The sequence below is a fragment of the Salarias fasciatus genome, chromosome 13 (assembly GCF_902148845.1).
Source record: "Salarias fasciatus chromosome 13, fSalaFa1.1, whole genome shotgun sequence".
NCBI classification, from domain to species: domain Eukaryota; kingdom Metazoa; phylum Chordata; class Actinopteri; order Blenniiformes; family Blenniidae; genus Salarias; species Salarias fasciatus.
Window position 1 is genome coordinate 4298260 of NC_043757.1, and position 17968 is coordinate 4316227.

At 43.8% G+C, this 17968-nt stretch overlaps 1 protein-coding gene across 1 annotated transcript in view; it reads right to left on the reverse strand.

The window, feature by feature from the left end:
* atrnl1a (attractin-like 1a) overlaps positions 1-17968 on the reverse strand; it is a 251087-nt gene that overhangs the window by 153897 nt on the left and 79222 nt on the right. Inside the window, 5 exon segments of the mRNA XM_030106400.1 lie at positions 13434-13454; positions 13457-13570; positions 13658-13721; positions 13723-13826; positions 13829-13900. Coding sequence (XP_029962260.1) covers positions 13434-13454; positions 13457-13570; positions 13658-13721; positions 13723-13826; positions 13829-13900 — 375 coding nt within the window.

The window sequence follows — 17968 nt, forward strand, 5'->3', positions numbered from 1 at the left end:
TTTGCTTTTGTTTTGCAATCTGGTTTTTTTCCGTGTAAATCAGTCCTTCCAGAAAGTTGTGATGCTGCAATTTCAGTGATTTGATTTCAACCAATCTCCATCAATTCTTCGTGACCTTACAATTTTATCAATTTGCAGTGATCGGACAAAATTTTAGTGGTGCGCAGAATTGAAGTAGTTATAAATAATTATTGAAATTGCAGCATTAACGCTTCATGCAGGGACTGAGGGACGCAAACTAAAACCCCCAAGAGGTGCAAGTAAGTCCCAGAAATATAAATTACATGGCTGAAATTATACAAAATTAAAACAGTATTACATTAATCCAAAAAGTTTCTTTTTTTTTTTTGGTCAGTGTAAAAACTTTTTTCTCTTTTTTTTTTTCCACATTTTCCCAACTCTTGCATGGTTTTCTTTTTGTTGTTCCTGTGATTCCTGCCTGTTAATTGTGTCACAGATTTTTTTGGAAAACATGAGGCCAGCTGTCTTGACGATTTGAACCGAACAGGAACCGAGCTGAAAACAAAGCCGAGCTCCTCTGGCTCCCGCCGGCTCTGCCACATCCCAACGGGAAACTGGCAGGAACCCGTCATGACTCCTGTCGGCCTCTGAGCAGAACTGAAACTAACAGACAATCTCCACTCTGCTCCTGCTGAAGAAAACCTGAAAAGTCACAGTTGGCCTTCATGAAATCGGAGAGCTGAACTGAAAGCCACTCTTCTTCGGCTTCAGCTCGTACCGAACGGAATGTGGCACAACGTCTCGACTCCTGTTGGCCTTGGTGTGTTTTAACGTTCAAACTGAAACAAACATTAAAGCTAAACGTTTGCTGGCATTCATCTATGAAATCCTTCCAGTCGGGTATCTCAAGCGGTGCCTGTCTGCATTGATTCTTCGGCTGCTTTTGACCAAATATTGAAATTTAATGAAATTTGACACATTCTGATAAGAACTAAGCAGATTTAGGGTTTCGAAGATGAACGGACGGACTTCAGACAAAAGCAAAAAAACCAAAAAAAAATCCTGTATATCACTGACATTGAAGCTGAACATGCTGGACGGTTCAGTGTGATGATTGGAAAGCCGTCCGGTATTGATGAGATCAACGGAAACCAGATCCTGATCTTTTTAATTGTTTCGTTACACAAAAGCAGATCATGATGCATCCAGATGATTCACGAGGAGTCGAGCCTGATTTAAACACTAAATCACTCCTGCATGCACCAGTGTGTGTGTGTGTGTGTATCATTTGACTTTGTCCTTATTCCTTCCATTTGGCTCGCCGAGCGGCGCTGTAATAAGCGGCGGTGAGCTCGGGTCAAGGTGAAGCCGAAGCAGCGACAGATAATGAGGGGAGAGCGGCCTCCTCTCCGATCGGATCGCTTACACAGGGGGAAAAAACAACAACAAAAAACAGACGGGAGCGCACCTTAAACGTGGCTTTAAATATTTAAATTCCCCCGCGAGCGAGTCGGAGGAAAACACGCTTCTCGCTCAGCGGGGCGTTTAAATGTCAGCGCGCTGAAAGTCGCATTGACGTTCTTCGACTTGAAATGCAGAAACGCGGACGGGAAAAGGTGGCGACAACAGCAAAATACAGCCAATCTATTACTTGAAATGAGATTGACCCGTCAGAAAAACAGAGAACCTTTTCAGAGATGCACGCTGGAGTGCGCGGCTCCGGGAGATAACGGGCCTCTTAACAAAAAGTGACTTTTACACCCCGGATAAAAGGCGAACGGCAGGTGTGTCGGCTCGGCCCGGGTCGCCCCGCTGTTCACACAGTATTGATTCAGGAGGCGGGAAACGCCGCCGCCGCCGCCGCACAAAAGGACACGGCCGATACAAGCGCGGGAATACGGAAATGACACGGGAAGAAAAGGAGTTCTGGGAGAGAAACACACAAACAACAGCGGCGGCTTTGACTACGAGGTCTGAACTTAACACCGCGGTGAATCCAGAGAAGTAATTACAGGTTGGATTAAAACAGACGCGGCGATCTTTACAAGCACCGCGACATGGAAATAGCTTCTCTGAAATCTCACAGCAGTCCTGAAACATAACCGTTTCATTCTCATCCTGATCCTCAGTGACTGTCGTCGTCTCAGAGAAACACCAAGCCTGATAAATGAAGCCACTCTGGATTTCATCACCGCCTCCGCACAGGAATGTTACAAATGCTCCATCTTTGCACCAAGAACTCCGATTCTTTCCTACCTGAAGCGAACTGAACCCATTCAAGAGTCTACGAAGCCAAAAGGCTCTAAATGCTGATCATAAAGTATAAAACTATGAAACCTTTAGATTTGACTCCTGATAGTTAAGGGTCACAAACTTAATTCTGAATTTGTGAATTTTTTCCAGTTCGTGAAAACAAGCAGTCAGATAAATATGAACTCATTTTCTAATTTAGGAAATGACAGACACCATAAACATGACTTTAAAGAGCCCATATTAAGCCAAATTATGTCTTATTGAGGTTGGTTAAGATGGAACGGATGGAATCGATCATGTTGCCACCTTTACAGTGATTCCTTTGGGAACCTTGCGACGGCAGATTTTTCGCATATATAACCAGTGTAGCAGTGAATGGTTCACCTGCCAGATGCAACACTCAGGGTTTTCTCAGACGTTGCTATTAGTAAAATGCTGATAACTCTCAGTTTATTCAATTAAAGGACCATTTCGGATGTGACGTGACGGCATTTTTAAATAAAACCCCCTTCATCTCCCAGACACGCTCTTGATGTGTCGCTCCACGTTTGAAATTCTGAGCGAAAGCTGCTGATCAGGCGGTAAACTCGGCCTTCGGGACTGTTGAAGGTTGCCGCGCCGGTTCAGAGGAAGCCGTTTCATCTCTGAGAAGTCGATACCTCTGAAAGCACAATATTCAAAGCAGACCGGCGCTCAGCCTTCGCCTCCACAGAGGCTTTCAAAACACTGATGCTGGACAGCTGCAGGACCGGAAGCAGCGACGACACGCAGCAGCTGCCCTCCGCATCCCTGAGATCACTGAGTGTAATGTTTAGATTTACACCAAGATGAAGATGTTTTGCTTTCAGACAGATCCCTGCAGGGGGTCTGGAGCCTTCAGCAGCTCCCCGAAGCTTCAAAAATTACAAAACAATCAACACTTTCATCTTGTTTTGAAGAATACTAACGGTGTTTCCACCGTTTACACGGAGACGGCGTTTTCAAAAAGTTCCACCTTGGCTCCAGCGCCGCTGCTGTGTCAACAGTTCACATTCATATTGAAGGAGCAGAGAGAGTGAACTCTGGGAGCGAGGGAGCAGAGGGACGAGTTAGACGGAGAGGAGGGAGCGAGGTGGGCGGAGGGCGGAGCCCGCCGCGCTGCACACTGCTGACAAGACGGGAAAAAGAAACCTGATCTCTTAGCATGAAAAGGCTGATTTGATATAAATCATATTTCCCTTGACTTGTGCAAGCCCCCTGAAGAGAGTACAATTTCTCACCCCACTGCCTCCGTGCACGCACACACACACACACACAATACAAAACAGCGCTGCTGTCGGGGGGTGTGTGTGTGTCAGAAGCAGGTAGAGACGGGAAAATAAATCAGAGGGAAAATATTAGAGAACAAACCTGAGCGAAGCTCTTATCTGTTGCTGCCGCGGCTCCGGCTCGCCCCGAGGGGATCGCAGCAATGAAACTCCAGATCGCTTAATAGGGAGGGCAAATAAAGTAAAAAGTCTTGTGCGGCTGAACATTAGTTTGAAAGGTTTTGTACAATCCACAAAAAGCTACAATCGCATTTTAATCTTTTTTTCAATCTGAGCGCAGGATGGAAACACTTGAATTTTTCAGACTATAGATCACACTTTTATTTTTTTAAACCCTGTTCTGGTAAATAAATACAGCAGTACGACTTGTGTTTTTTTTTTTTTTTTTTTTTTTTGCAGATGTGACTTCTACCCATTGTGAGTTATAGTCCAGAAATCACAACTAACAGCACCCACTAGTGGCCAAATATGTTAACTACAGCATTTCAAAAATGTTTCAATGTTAATGCAAAGGTTTTCTTAAATGAAGACACAGAAATGATGTGTGTCTGAAAAATGACCTTTTTTTTTTTTACTTCAGCAACAGCGGAGCTTGTATCTCTGGAAACTGTTCCATCCTAGCAGGAACTTAGCAGCAAATTGAAAATTCCAAGTATTTCAATCAATCAATTAATACAGAAAAAAGGCTCTTTCTAACGGTGGTTCATTTTTCAGCGTGCAAGGTTTATCGTGCATCTGACAAAATGCTTTTCAGCTCCCCTGACATCAAATGTACTGCTGCAACAGATGCGTTAAAGAAGGAGAGAACAGCTGTCTGCAAACAAAAATGTGCAAATCACAAAATTCACATAATTACATTAACCTAATGTCAAACATGGAGCCTTGTGTTAACGTGAAGGATATTCTTAGTCGTAAAAAAAGAGCTGGAGAAACAAAAATTAATGCAGTTTGGCGGCTAATTTATTTAATTTTTGTTTTCTTTTCATATCCAATATCGAGATGCTTGCAAAATATTTGCATCTCAAACTATCTACTGAGACAACACTATTTAACTTGATCCCAGCCCCGCTATATTATTTTCTTTTCTTTGTGCCTAAATCTGCAAAGAGCCAAGTCTGTTTAAAGAAAATACAACGTGTCTAATTCTAAGTATTTACTTTAAAATCTGAAATTTCAACATTTAAATATCACTGTCATTACTGAGATGTGTTTTAACTCTTTATCAATTAGAAAATGATTAACATAAACGCTCAATGCAGGAAGGAGAACTTCAATGATCTATTAACTATCTGATCTCCCGCTTCAAACCAACCGTGCAGTTTCTCCAGTGACAGGATTTCAGTTAATGACAGGAAACATCTGAAGTCGCCACAATTAGCGGACAATTTCCGGAGTACAGTTACTGAAGGAAGCGTGCTCAGCTGCCAGAGGTGTTGATAAGGACCTATATGTCAGGACGTGTGTGAAAATCATCAAAATACTGTTCATTAAGTGTGTGTGTGTTCTGTTTGCTTCTCCCCTCCTCTTGCTGGTCAAAGCTGTCAACAGGAAGTGAAGTGAGCTGCTGATTAAATGAAGCTTTTTTTCAGCTCACTCAATGATCGTCTACTCCAGGCTGATTTTTTTAAGTTTGGATTTATTTCCTCTATTTTTACATGTTTTATTAATTTTTTTAAATAATTAATTCTTAACTTTTCACCTGAAATCTGTTTGAAAAAAAAAAAAACCTGCAACAGACCATAAAGTAAAACGCTTTCCAAACCTTTTCAATAACTCCAGTAAATCACTGAAGAGTGTAATTTATGAGACGCTGTCAAGCCGTTCTGTTTCTGACTAATGAGCCTTAAAATCCACACCGAGTGCAAAACTTTGAACTCCTGGCTCCTGAGGTTCACTGACGGGATTGTGCTGGTGGGGCGAGGGCGGGTGGGGGTGGGGTTGGTGGGGGGCGAGGGGATGGATTCAAGAGGAGCAAATCACCTCTTTCTCTTTCCGCCATGCAAATCCTGGCTATCGAGTGTGTGAGAGTTCATATTTCCCTTCATCTCCTGCCACCTGCCCTCCGTTTGGCCCCGTGTGGAGGATCTGCCCCCTTCATTAAGCAGAGTACCCCCCCCACTTTACAGCTGGAACAGAGGAAAAGTTGAGTCAGCTGCAGGGAGGAGGTGACATTGATGAGGGAGATGAGAAAAGTGATGGAGATGTGACGGATCATAATCCTGTAAAACCTGCTCCGGCCACAGATTTAAAGAAGACCTTCAATATTATAACAATAGTTTGTTTCTTTTGTTTTTTTGTTTTGTTTTAATGGAATCGATATTACACGTATATAAATACCTTTTGAAAAAAAATTGCATCTAAAGGGTTTAATATAATTTTTAAGATAAATATATTTTAAATATAACCGTTTCTCTGTTGTAACTAAATCAATAGCGGAATGAAAAGATTCCCACAAGGGGATTTTTGTTTGGGTTTCAATAAATGTTCTTTATTCTGGCTTATTCTAAAAATAATGTTTTATTTTTCTTTTATTTTTTTCTCAATGATTTCATTTAATCAAAAAAAAAAATATTTTCATGTGTTTGTTAATTATGGAGTGCTATATACTTATTTTTTTTTTCAATTAGTTCATTTAAGTTAAAATTGTGATATGTTAAAGGTGCATTAAGGAGTTTTACAACCTTAAAAATACTTATTTTCCACCATAAATATGTTCCACATTTTTAATGATGTGTACAATGTGCCCTGACATATTCATTACAAGTACCTCTAACAGCGCTAAATTGTCACTTGAAAGTTGCAGTGCCGGTCCGGCTCCAGCATTTTTTTGGGGAGAATTTTAAAGGAATGACGTAATGCGCGCTCCGGCTGGTTAGGTTTCATTATGTCCACCATAACTCCGCCAGATGCTTAGTGAGCAACAACTGAGCAGGAGCTTCCAGAAAGTAAGAACAGACTGGCTTCTAGCACTGCCACAGCTCCACACAGACTCCACCAGGTAAAAGAAACTTAAATCTTACTTGAGCGCTTCTAAACGAGCGAAGACAGAGTCCCCCTCTTCTGTGCAACGGGAGCCACAGGGACGAGTTTTTCACTAAGCTGCGTTATGCCCAAGGCCTGCAGGGGGCGCTGTTTCGCATAAAACGTGCAAACTCCTTAAGGCACCTTTAAGCATTTGTTATGTATATACGACTCCACACAGGTTTACGCTAAGTTGTATATTCAACATCAATCTTCATAACTAATCCTGTGCTATTATTCATAAAACATGACTAAACATCCAAAAAAAAACTATTAAAAGTGCATGTTCATTGCTGGATGGGAGGATGTCGGGGCGGCTGGACGGACTGTTGATCAAACCTTCACTGAAAAGATTTCAGCTCATTTAAGTGACAGTATCCAAAACATTGATTATCGATATAAATAAACATCAAATTCAGCAGTTTTCATCGAAAAACTAGTCAGTACAGAGTAAATTAACTCACATCTAGAGTGAGGAAACACAAAGATTAAAAGAAAAATTAAAATGATGTGAAATACTGAAGTTTTTAAAAGAACACAGAAGTTGAACGTTTATGAAAATTTCCAAGATCACTGCAATCATCACATCACTTGTATTCAAAAAGTAACCAAGGTTTAGTCGTTTAACAGCAGTTTATATGATGCATGTTTGGATTTGGGACGAGCGGACGAGTGAAACTCGGACTGAAGCGACTCAAATCACGACAGTTCTCAACCTGCAGCTGTTGATCCGCTGCTAACGGAACATTAACCGCCATGGATGGGCATGGACTCTTCAAATTTTCAACAGAAAGAGGGGAAATCCCTTCAAACTTCTGGAATAATTCAACAATTCTACAGTTTAAAGTGGCCAGAAGAAGAGCAAAAATACCAAGAGAAAAGTCAACTAAAAGGGAAAATCAAATCTACTTTTTAAGACTGAATCAATTAAAAACTAATCCAACACTCCATTTTTTACAGGTTATTTCCTTTGGAACTCTGTGTTTAGCAAATGTGCTTGTGTGTAAAGAAGAACACACATTCCTAAAAGCTCACAACGGCCTCTGCTCACTAAGAGCAGTGCAAGGCCGCCGTGCGCAGCGGCTGAAAGCTTTTCCAGAGAAGCAGGAAATGCGATCTGTTAGCACGCTGGTGGTTTAACCAGCCAGTCACATGGTTCAGGTCTGATCAGCGGCTGCAGGAGGACCCAACACTTCACATTCACTCAGAACCGCCAGGTGTCCTGGACTTAGTTATTACCTTATATTTGTGGGTAAAAAAAGATGTTTGTGTCTAATGTTGAGTATTTTTCTCATTTGCGCGGCTCTGTTATTAGCGGCGGCGGCGAGTGAAAGGCTTGTGCAGCCTCCTGAAGAGCCTCTGAAGTGCTTTAACAACCTCGCATTACTTCCACTCTGGTGCTGAGAGAGGACAGACCGTCCATGAGAGGCTGCTTGGCAGGAAAACATAAATATCAGACCTATAAAGTGTTTTTTTTTTCCCATTCCTGAGTTGAGGTAAAAGCTAACATAGAGAATGACAGAGTGCTAAAGGTTTACACGTAACGACACTCTTCTTTTAACTGTCAGGATGTTGTTCAAGGAATTCAGAGTTATTTAATGTGTCTTTGTCTCATTTACAGAGCTTGGATCTCATTGCTTCTCATTCAAGAAATCTGACTCTTTCAATTTGTTTGGACTGGGAAGCTTATTTCTCAGTTCTTTCCGACTTTCTGATATTTGATACTGTGATTCTCTAATGCTGCCGATTGCTTCCACACCACGTGGAAAAGGTGAATGATGATTTCTTAAGACTATCAAGAGTAGTATTTCCCCACAAAAAATAGATTTATGAATGTTGAACTTTTCTTTCAAAAGCCTGGACTGCATATAAAGAGGCCAAAACAGTAGCAAAGAGAACAGTTTTCTTTTCATATATGAAACATTTCTACCTGAATGAACTAATATAGACGTTCTGAAGTAAACTGGTACATTTATCTGCAAACAACACAAAGGGGATCCTTTAAATGAACAGACTCCATCATGAAGTGAACTCTTTTCCTCTTTTCAAGGAGTTTATAAACAACTTTCAACGTGTCCAAATTCAGTCTTGCTTCAAGTGTCCTGGTCTCACATTTACAGATTCTGGGTCTTTTGGTTCTCATTTAAAAGTCTAGGTCGTGTTTGAAGTCTGGATCGAGGTGAACCAGTTTGGAAATATTGTGTTGATTCCTTTTCTTTTCGTTCCAGAGGAAATTAAAGGCTTGAAAATAATGCCAACATGCGTACTGTGTGCTGATCCCGTAGAAACACAAACATTCACTGAATCCTTTGGAATCATTTAAATCTCATCTGAACGCGTTTATTGGTCCAGACGAGGGCCGTCAAGCACATGACAAAGTGGCAAATCACTGTAACAAGACATTCCCTGTCATTTCTCCTGTTCCTCGCGTGTTTACTGAGGATTGCAGTGTTTCACTGAGACATTACTCAACGCGGAGGCCTGAGCCGACGCACCACTGACGCAACAGTGTGTAGCGTCAACATCAAAGACACACTAACAGGGTTTACATGCCTGCTAAAGCTGCAAAACGTTGTAACGTTGCATTAAGTATCAGCTTGTTTTCCATCAGTGAGAAAAAAAATTGCATTCTGAAATTGCTTTTCACCGATGTGGATTTCTGAAGGTCACATCTGGCTGAGCGGCACGTGGCCCCTGGACCAACGTCAGCTTGACGCTCCGCATCGAGATGGAGACTGAAGACGTCCCCTGCAGCTCTACGAGACGAGACGGCGACCGTAGAGGGAAACCTTTCAGGTGAGCAACGGTCCGTCTTCAGGACCGAAGGCAGCCGACAACTGCCTGTCAGACGGTCGGCGTGACTGAAGAGCCGCCGCAGCCGGCCGGGGGAGAGGGTGAGGGGCCGCGGCGGGAGAGACGGAGCGTCGCGGCGAGGCGGAAGCAGGAGGCCGCTGATGTGGATCATGCAAAAATTTATGGAGGCAATAAAGTGTTGGGCGGGAGGAGCCGGCAGCAGCCGAGCATTATGTGTCCGAGGCGAATAACAAGTGTAAGAGGAGAGAATACAAGACGAGTCACGGGGCAGAGCGAGGGCCTGTTACCTCCTCCGCCACGAGAGCCGGCTCGGGAAAACTCACTACAGGACTCTGGAATAATAAAACAGTGGAGTAATGTGAAACGTCTGTGCTAAATGAATATTTTCAGGGTTTTTTAAACACTGTTTGGCAAAGGTTGGCTCAATCTAATCCTCTAATTGTGCTACTAGCGGTTTAATTAAGTGGTTTTTTATCCTGTGTAGTCTAGTAAAGTCTGCTCTGCTCACTTTGGGAGTGTATTTTCAGTCGAACTATCAGGTTTGATTAGTAGTTAACACACTGTGAAAGCCTGACTCAACAGCTGGATTACCGGACACTGTCACATCAGCTGATGTTCAACATGAAGTGGTGATACTGAATATTTACCCAACACGTTACACAAAATGTTCATGGAGAATCTGAAAACTCCTAATTTCCCGTTTGCGGTGTTAAAATATGGACTGCAGATGAAAGAATTAATGCTGTCAGTTTTAATCACGATTAATCCATTGAGGTCTGCCAATTGGGTCAAAGAAAAGAACTAGAGGATAATAGTGTTTTTTCCTGACATTGGGGACTGATTTATGAGGATTAGATTCTTCATTGCAATTAATCTCAACTTTAAAAAAGTTAATTGTTGACAGTTCTCCATGAATTAATCACGATTAATTGCGATCAATGCGATTAAATTGTGATCAATGCGATTAAAACTGACAGCACTAGAAAGAATACAAGTAGTATTTGTCGTCATTTTGGGTTGCAATTGTCTACTTTTTTTTTTTTTTTTTAAAGAAAATATGTTTTCATCAAACGTACTCTGCTCTACAACTAAAGCTTCAAAGCTTTAAATCTTACGGTCATTATGACACTATTTTGCTGGTCTGGCCCGCTCAGGATGGAACTGGGCTGTAAGTGGACTAAAACGTGCCTGATGCACACAGAACACCACAGTCACTATTTTGTGCTGATAATTTCCCTCCAGAGAGATGTTGTTCTACCTTGCAGCAGGTTGTAAAGTCTTGCAGTACATGCCTGCACCACAAGGTGGTGTCCTGAGTCGGTTGAAAAAAGCAGCTGCAAGAATTGGCAATCAAACCGTGGCTGAAGGTACGAAAAGATCCTGTTTGTCTTTTAAAGGTAGTGTATTTATATCTAATCCAGCTTTTCAACAACATCCTGTTTTTTTTTGTTTTTTGAGCCCAGAAAAAAAAAAGCTAACGTCACTCTTTCCTGATATTGTGCAGGAGGAACATGGAGGTGTCAGCGAAGCGCTTGTCGTGATCAACAGGCTTTTAAAAAATCCTCCAGGAGGCTTCGGCGCGTCTGTCTGCTGCAGCGTAAAGGAAGAGAGGAAATCTGAAACCCCCGTCAGGCCTGCGAGTCGCAGCCACATCCAGCACCTCTCAAGGCAGCCGGGGGTGCGCTTGATTTCGTGTGCAGCACAAGGTGAACGCTACAGTCAGAGAAAAAGGGACACTAATGCCCTGCACACACACACACACACACACACACACACACACACACACACACACACACACACACACACACACACACACACACACACACACACACACACACACACACCACACACACACACACACCCACACACACACACACACACACTTCATCCAGATTTGACAAGGTTAGTTAATCATCTGTCACGGGGACGGGGGGAACGGACAGACTCCCCTCTCCTCTGTCTGTCCTCCGTCTCTCCCTCTCTGTTTATCCCTCCATCTCCTCCTCCACCCTCCCTCCATCCAAGGGCGACTGTCCTTTTACGCCGATATTAACCCTTGTGTGTCTCACCGCACGCTTTCATCTTTTTCTCTTTTGTCTTTTCCCCTCATTCTTCCCCCTTTCCTTCCTCTGGGCAGCGCCGCCAGGCGAGGCCTGTCCCCCCTGTCCCCCCCGGTGGGGACGGAGCGCTCCCTCCATCACTCAGCCGCTATAATCGGCCACACGCCGCCGCCTCCGAGCCGTTTGGCTCAAGGTAAATCCACCGGTGCTTTTCATAAAGGAGGAGGATGAATGGACTGAAGGAGGGATGAACACAACAGAGGGGGTCACTGTGGAAGTGTGTGTGTGTGTGTGTGTGTGTGTGTGTGTGTGTGTGTGTGTGTGTGTGTGTGTGTGTGTGTGTGTGGTGTGTGTGTGTGTGTGTGTGTGTTGTGTGTGTGTGTGTGTGTGTCCAATAAAGGAGCTTCAGGGAAGTGATGACACAAACCTGTCGACAAATTCACTTTAACTGGTACTTTACTGAGAGGAGACGGAGCGAGAGGAGAGGGAGAGGAGGAGGAAGAGGAGGGGGGGGGGCAGGTGGAGGAAGAAGAGGAGGAGCAAGAGGAAGACGGAAGACGAGGAGGAGGAAATGAGACAACGACCGAAGTGAAGGAGACAAAAGTCAGGGAAAGGAATAAGAAAAAGCAAAGACTAGGAAAAACAATGAAGGAAGAATAATGAGAAAAAAAGGCAAAGGAATAAAAGAAAGTTGGGAGAGAAGAAGATAAAGGATGAAAATGACATGACAGGAAGGAAATATAAGAAGGAAAAGAATGCAGAGAAAAAGAGGAAACAGGAAGTTAATGGAAAAAGCAAACTGTGAAGTAAAAAGGAAAGCAAAAACAAGGCAGGGGGGGAAATTGTCTCGGGGTAACCCCAACTCATAAGATCTGGTCCTGGGTGGAGGTGGAGCGACTGTCAGTCTGGAGCACGACCTACGACCTCTTTCTGAACCCTCCAAGCTCCCCTGAACGCTGCCTTCACTGCAAACACAGTAACACCCTGAATGTAGCTTCACTTCAAGCATCCGGCCATTTATTTACATTTATATTTATTCATTTATATCCCTTCCTCTTTATGTCACTGTTACGAGACCTGCTGCCGTTTTTATATTTCATCGTAAACAAAAGCTTCGGATTTAGAATGAACTGCGAGGAAAAGGAAAAAGATGACTCAAAAGAAGGAACCGACCCGAATTGGAGTCCCGAACAAAGATGGAGGGGATGATAGAAAAAAAGAAGGCTGAAGCAGAAGAAAAAGGTGGCGAGACGGAGGAGGCGTGCATCTATCAGCCGCCGCCGCCGCAGACGGCAGTCAGCTCAGGAAATAAGAAAATGATTAAGAGCGATTTAATGTCACGCCGCCGCCAAACTAAAACGCACATCTGTCACAGCAGGAGTGATGTTACTGCTCCGCCCCCTCACTCATCCATCCATACCTTACACTCACTCACACACACACACACACACACACACACACACACACACACCACACACCACACAACACACACACACACACACACACACACAAAGACACAGACAAAGACACAAAGACGCACTTAATGGTGTTATTTGTCGTTAAGAAAGAACAAGGGGAAGTGCTGATTTCAGGAAAAAGATGGTTTGTTTTCCTGCTTTAGCACCAGAAAACTCCCATTTCTCCTCCATGAAACACGCGCCGGTCGGCTGGATCACGGTTCACCCGTCCTCCGGCACCAGCAGATAAACCAACCCCAGAGATCACAGCTTTGAAACGCTGCCCCCAACAGGCCGCCACGGGCTGACGCAGGATCAGTCACTCGTGATCTGAGCAAGAACGGGGGTTAAACCACAATACACCGTTTAAAACCTGTTTTCAGAATGTTCTTGTTCCAGGAAGCAGAATAAACAGAAAACCCTGCACGTGTCGGGGAAAACCTGGAAACTGGAGGGAGTTGAACCTGCAGTTTTTTTTTCCATTGTGTTGCAGCGGTGAAAACCGCCACACAACACACACTGCGCGCAACAAGTTGGCAGCGGACTCCCCGGGGACTCACCGTTGCACTTGCCGCCGTTGGTGGGTCGCCGTAGTAACCGGCCATGCAGCTCTGGCAGTGCGAGCCCGCCGTCAGGTTCCCGCAGCTCTCACACACACTGCCGTTCACACACCGGCTGTGACCGTTACACTGACATGCTGGGAGGACACACACACACATACACACACGTTACTGGTGATACCGTGTTGATCCTGTTCACTGACCCGGACCGTCGGCTGACTCACCGGGACCACTGATGAAGGCCCAGTTGGAGCCTCTGTCTGAGGAGCAGAGACCCTGGTCCACCGCCATGTCCCGGTCCCGCAGCCGGTCCCGGTCCCGGGGTCCGGCTCGGGGGTGCGCGGCCTTCAGCGGGGCCCCGGTAGGACCCCTCCATGCAGGCGCCCCGGCCGTGTTGCTGGGGTCGCCGCACCAGCCGCACTCCACCCTCTCCAGGCACTCGGCGCACGTCCGGATGCCCGAGCAGTCAGGGCTGCGACCCGGGGACAAAAGACAAAGAGGGACTTTAAAAAGTCTGTAAATAATCATTTATTTAACTTCCGCTCACAAAAAACACTCCACACAAAGTCCAGTCCTGCGTCCGTGTTTTGACTCCGCTCCCTGACCCCCAACATTTATCTAGAAAATGGCTTTTCCTTCCAGCAGAGCGCCGCACGTCCAGGGGAGCATTTGTATTCACAAAGTGGACGTGACATTCAGAAACACTTTACTGGCTCAAATTAAAAAAAAAAAAAAAAAAATGACGCCTTTTTTTTCCTTCTTTTTTGATGGCATGACGTTCAAACGCTCGGAGAAGAAAAGAGAAAAATCTCCATATTGAAGAGATTTTGTGAGGAAAAGGTGACAGGCATGAGAAACGGTGCCGGCGCCTCCCAAAGTTTATTTTACCGATCATCTGCACGTCAGACACTTTCCTGTCGCGGCAGATTTTATTCAGGAGGCAGGAAGACACGCCGTGAAGTACGGTAAATAAACCTTTTCTTATTAGGCTTCATAGTCCAGCGGTGCCAAACTCGCTTTTTCATCTTGAAGGGCCGGACCGGGAAAACAGTGCCATAATAACCTCAACTTTAAACTTTAAAGTTTTCCTTTGTTGAAACACAGACGTGGTGGAAATGTTGATATTTTCACAAAATCAAACAGTTACTATGAAAATGATGAAATCCAGAAAATTCAGACGTGTTCTTCGACGGTAAACCTCTGAAAGTACGAGAGCTCAGCTTTAGAAACTGAAACGCTTCACTTTTCAAGTGAAAACGCCAAAACTTCTGCTACGCTTCGGGTGGTCTGTTTACACCACGACGGCGTTCGGAGTTTCGTCTCCATGGAAAGAAAGAAATGCAACTTCTCTGAAGCGCTGATCCTGATCCTGCAGACCACAGCCGTGGGAACTGATTCACTCGGTGGTTTGAGGGACCGGATTGGAGCCTGTGCTGGGTCGGTTTTGGCCCACGGACCTCACGTTTGCCACCCCTGATCTCAAAGGTGGAGGTCAGGCTTAAAGAATTAGAACCACAGTCTGACTGTCCCGTCAAATCGGTGAGACACAGGCGAGGTTGAAGCACAACAAACGAAGGTTTTGACAGAAACACATTTCATCAGAGATTCAGTTTTTTTTCCAGTCGGACTATTTTCTCTTTGGAACCCGAGCTGTTTCCAGAAGCCACAGATGTTGTGTCTGAAACCTCTCTGTCCTCTCGTCCTCTCTCTCTCTCTCTCTCTCTCTCTCTGTGTTTGCAAACCACCCCGCTCCGCTGCATTATTCAGCTGCAGCAGTGCTGATTCATTTGTTCTGTCTCGTCGTTATAATTACGAACTTCTGCAGCAGATTCACTCTTTATCTCCCCGCCGCACGTTTTTATCCTCCTTTCTCCCCCTTTTATTCACTAAACCATCTCATGCTCATTCGCTGCTGCGTTCGTTGCCATTATACCCTCTCCTACCATTTCCTGTCAGTTTGATTTAATTAGATTTTCTCTGTATTACCTTAAAACACTTTGGGCAAAAAAAATGAAATCACAAAAGATGAAACCTTTCTACTTTCCATTTTTTTTCCTGTCGTCCTCACCCCTCCTGTGCACCTTCTTTTCTTTTTACCTCTTTATTTCCTCTTGCTTTTACTCCTCTTGTGTCTGACGGCTCGCTGGATCTTTCAATACAGTTCAAAGAAAGGCGGCTCAACAGAACATCCCTAATCCAGCACACAGTGGGGCGTCCTCTGAACATAAAGCACATATTTACATTCCCACCCGCAGCTTTTAATATCCAATAAATATACCGAATGTGCTTCTTGCACGGATTGCAGTATTTTGAAGGCAGTTTAATCTAACCACTGCACTTTTCTTCCGCCGACGGCTCGGCTTTCCACTCTAAACACTTTATCGGATCTGATCTGCAGCCGGTTAAAGGCAGAAATCGACCTTTTCGCTCCAAATCATGAAGTAAAGCAGGAACATTTCTCTCAAATACCTGAGATTAACGCATTTGTTAGTGCATTCAGTGTAAATTAGGCTTGATGGCATTTAATCAGCACTCAGTACCAGCAAGTAGCTGAAGGTCAGTACTTGTACTCAGTATTGATCTATCCAGAATAAAGATGAATGATTACAGCACGTAGAAATGCAGATGCTTTGTCTGTATTTTCAGAGCCAAACCGTGTCCGTATCCAAACATGCAAAAAAAATCTCCTCAAGCAGACATGAAGTTTCATTTGCAGCTTAGCAGAAATTGATTGAATATTTTCGAAAGCAGCCGAAATGATCCAAATATGAAAAGAGGATGAAGAGGACAGCGAGAGAGAGAGAGGAGAGAGTCCTCAGATGTTCACTTACATAAGAGTGGTTTGTGTGGATAATATAATTTACCTGCCATGCTCTGTATGCCTGAGCCTTTTTATCTATTTTTAATAGCATTTCCAATTATCAGGCTTCATCTGTGTTCCACATGGAAAGAATTAAGAGGGTTACTGCCTGGTGCAGTCAAGGATGAGGGGTGTGTGTGTGTGTGTGTGGGTGTGTGTGTGTGTGCCTGCAGGGCTTTACCAGGCTTTAGTTTTAGTTAACGGCACCAAAGATTTAGCAGCACCTCACACCATTACATGATCGTAGCTGCAGGGTGTTTGGGGGGCAGATGTCCTCCTGAATGCTGCTGCATGGATTATTCCCCGCCAGGCGGCTGGAAAACATATTTCATGAATAAAAAAAAAAGCAAACACGCCATCCAAACAGGCGGAAGTGTTGACCACCGGCTGCTTTTGTGGCTCCTTTGGGAAGATTTGTCAAGATGTAAAGCACTAAGGGTGATTTTTAGACGTCCAGCGGATGAAAAGCTGATGTTTCTCTGATTCTCAGTCGGAGGTTCAGCTGAGATGAGCTCCGTTGATGGTGGAGGTCACGAGGAAAGAGGAGGTAAAATGCTTCAAGGAGCTGGTTTGTAATTAGGATTATGCACACACTCCCGCAGGGAAAGCAGAATAATCAAGTATTTCTGCCAGTGAGTGGAAATCCACCTGTTCCACCATTCCTCTTCCTTCTCGATTGAGAATCATTACTGTCTCAAGGCAATTCGGTTTATATTTTAACCTTTAAAAAGATTCAAATCTTTTAGAAACAAAAGAGATTTTTCCACCAAATTAACTCATCTGGAAGTCACAGAAGATGCTCATTATTTATAAACCTACAGAAACTGTATCTTCATTTATAATAGAGTTCAGAACAATATTTTTTTTAAGCTTTTTAGTTATTTTATATGTTTCTGGGTCAGTTTTAGCTATTTTTGGGCCCCAGCAGCTCAGCTATTGCATCTTTTGGAGCTCCTTAAGTCATTTTAGCTGTGTTAGCTTTTAAGGTATTTTCAGCCGATTGGTTTAAGAAGTAGTCGTTTCATATCTTTATTTTTAAATTGTTTAAGCCATTTTTATTATTTGTATCCTTTTACAATTCTCTAGACGCTGCTACCGCGTTCAGTTATTCTAGTCATTTTACTGAATGAAGGGTTTTTAAGCTGTTCTGCCTCTTTTGGATGTCGTTGATGGACGACCTCATGTCATACTGACCGGACTGTGTAGCCAGTGTTTTATGAGTATCGGAGCAGATTTACCACACCGATATCCAGTACATCCCGAGTTTAGCTGTTGGAGAACATTAAACGTGAATTACGATTGTTTCCCTGCATATCAAACACAGTGCTTGTAGTTTCCACATTCTGTTTTCTTCAGGTACAGTCAGGCTTGTTATGTTCATGATTAAAATCGAAGGTGTGTGGTGCTGACTTGTGACTTTTCTTTTTTTTTTTTAAAAAAAAAAAAGACTTCTGGTTTGATGAATAGAAATCTTCAGTTTTGGGATGAGATGTGCAGAGCGTGCCACACGGTTCTGTCAGTAACATGAACCTTATCTTCATTTTCCCGCGGTCAGAGTCAGAAAACATTGAATTTGTAGCGTTTCTGTCAAGTTCACACAGATAAATACTGAATAAGTAGGCCAAATCCAAGAGGACGTGAGTCTGCATCTCAACGCTGCCACGGAGCATCACTC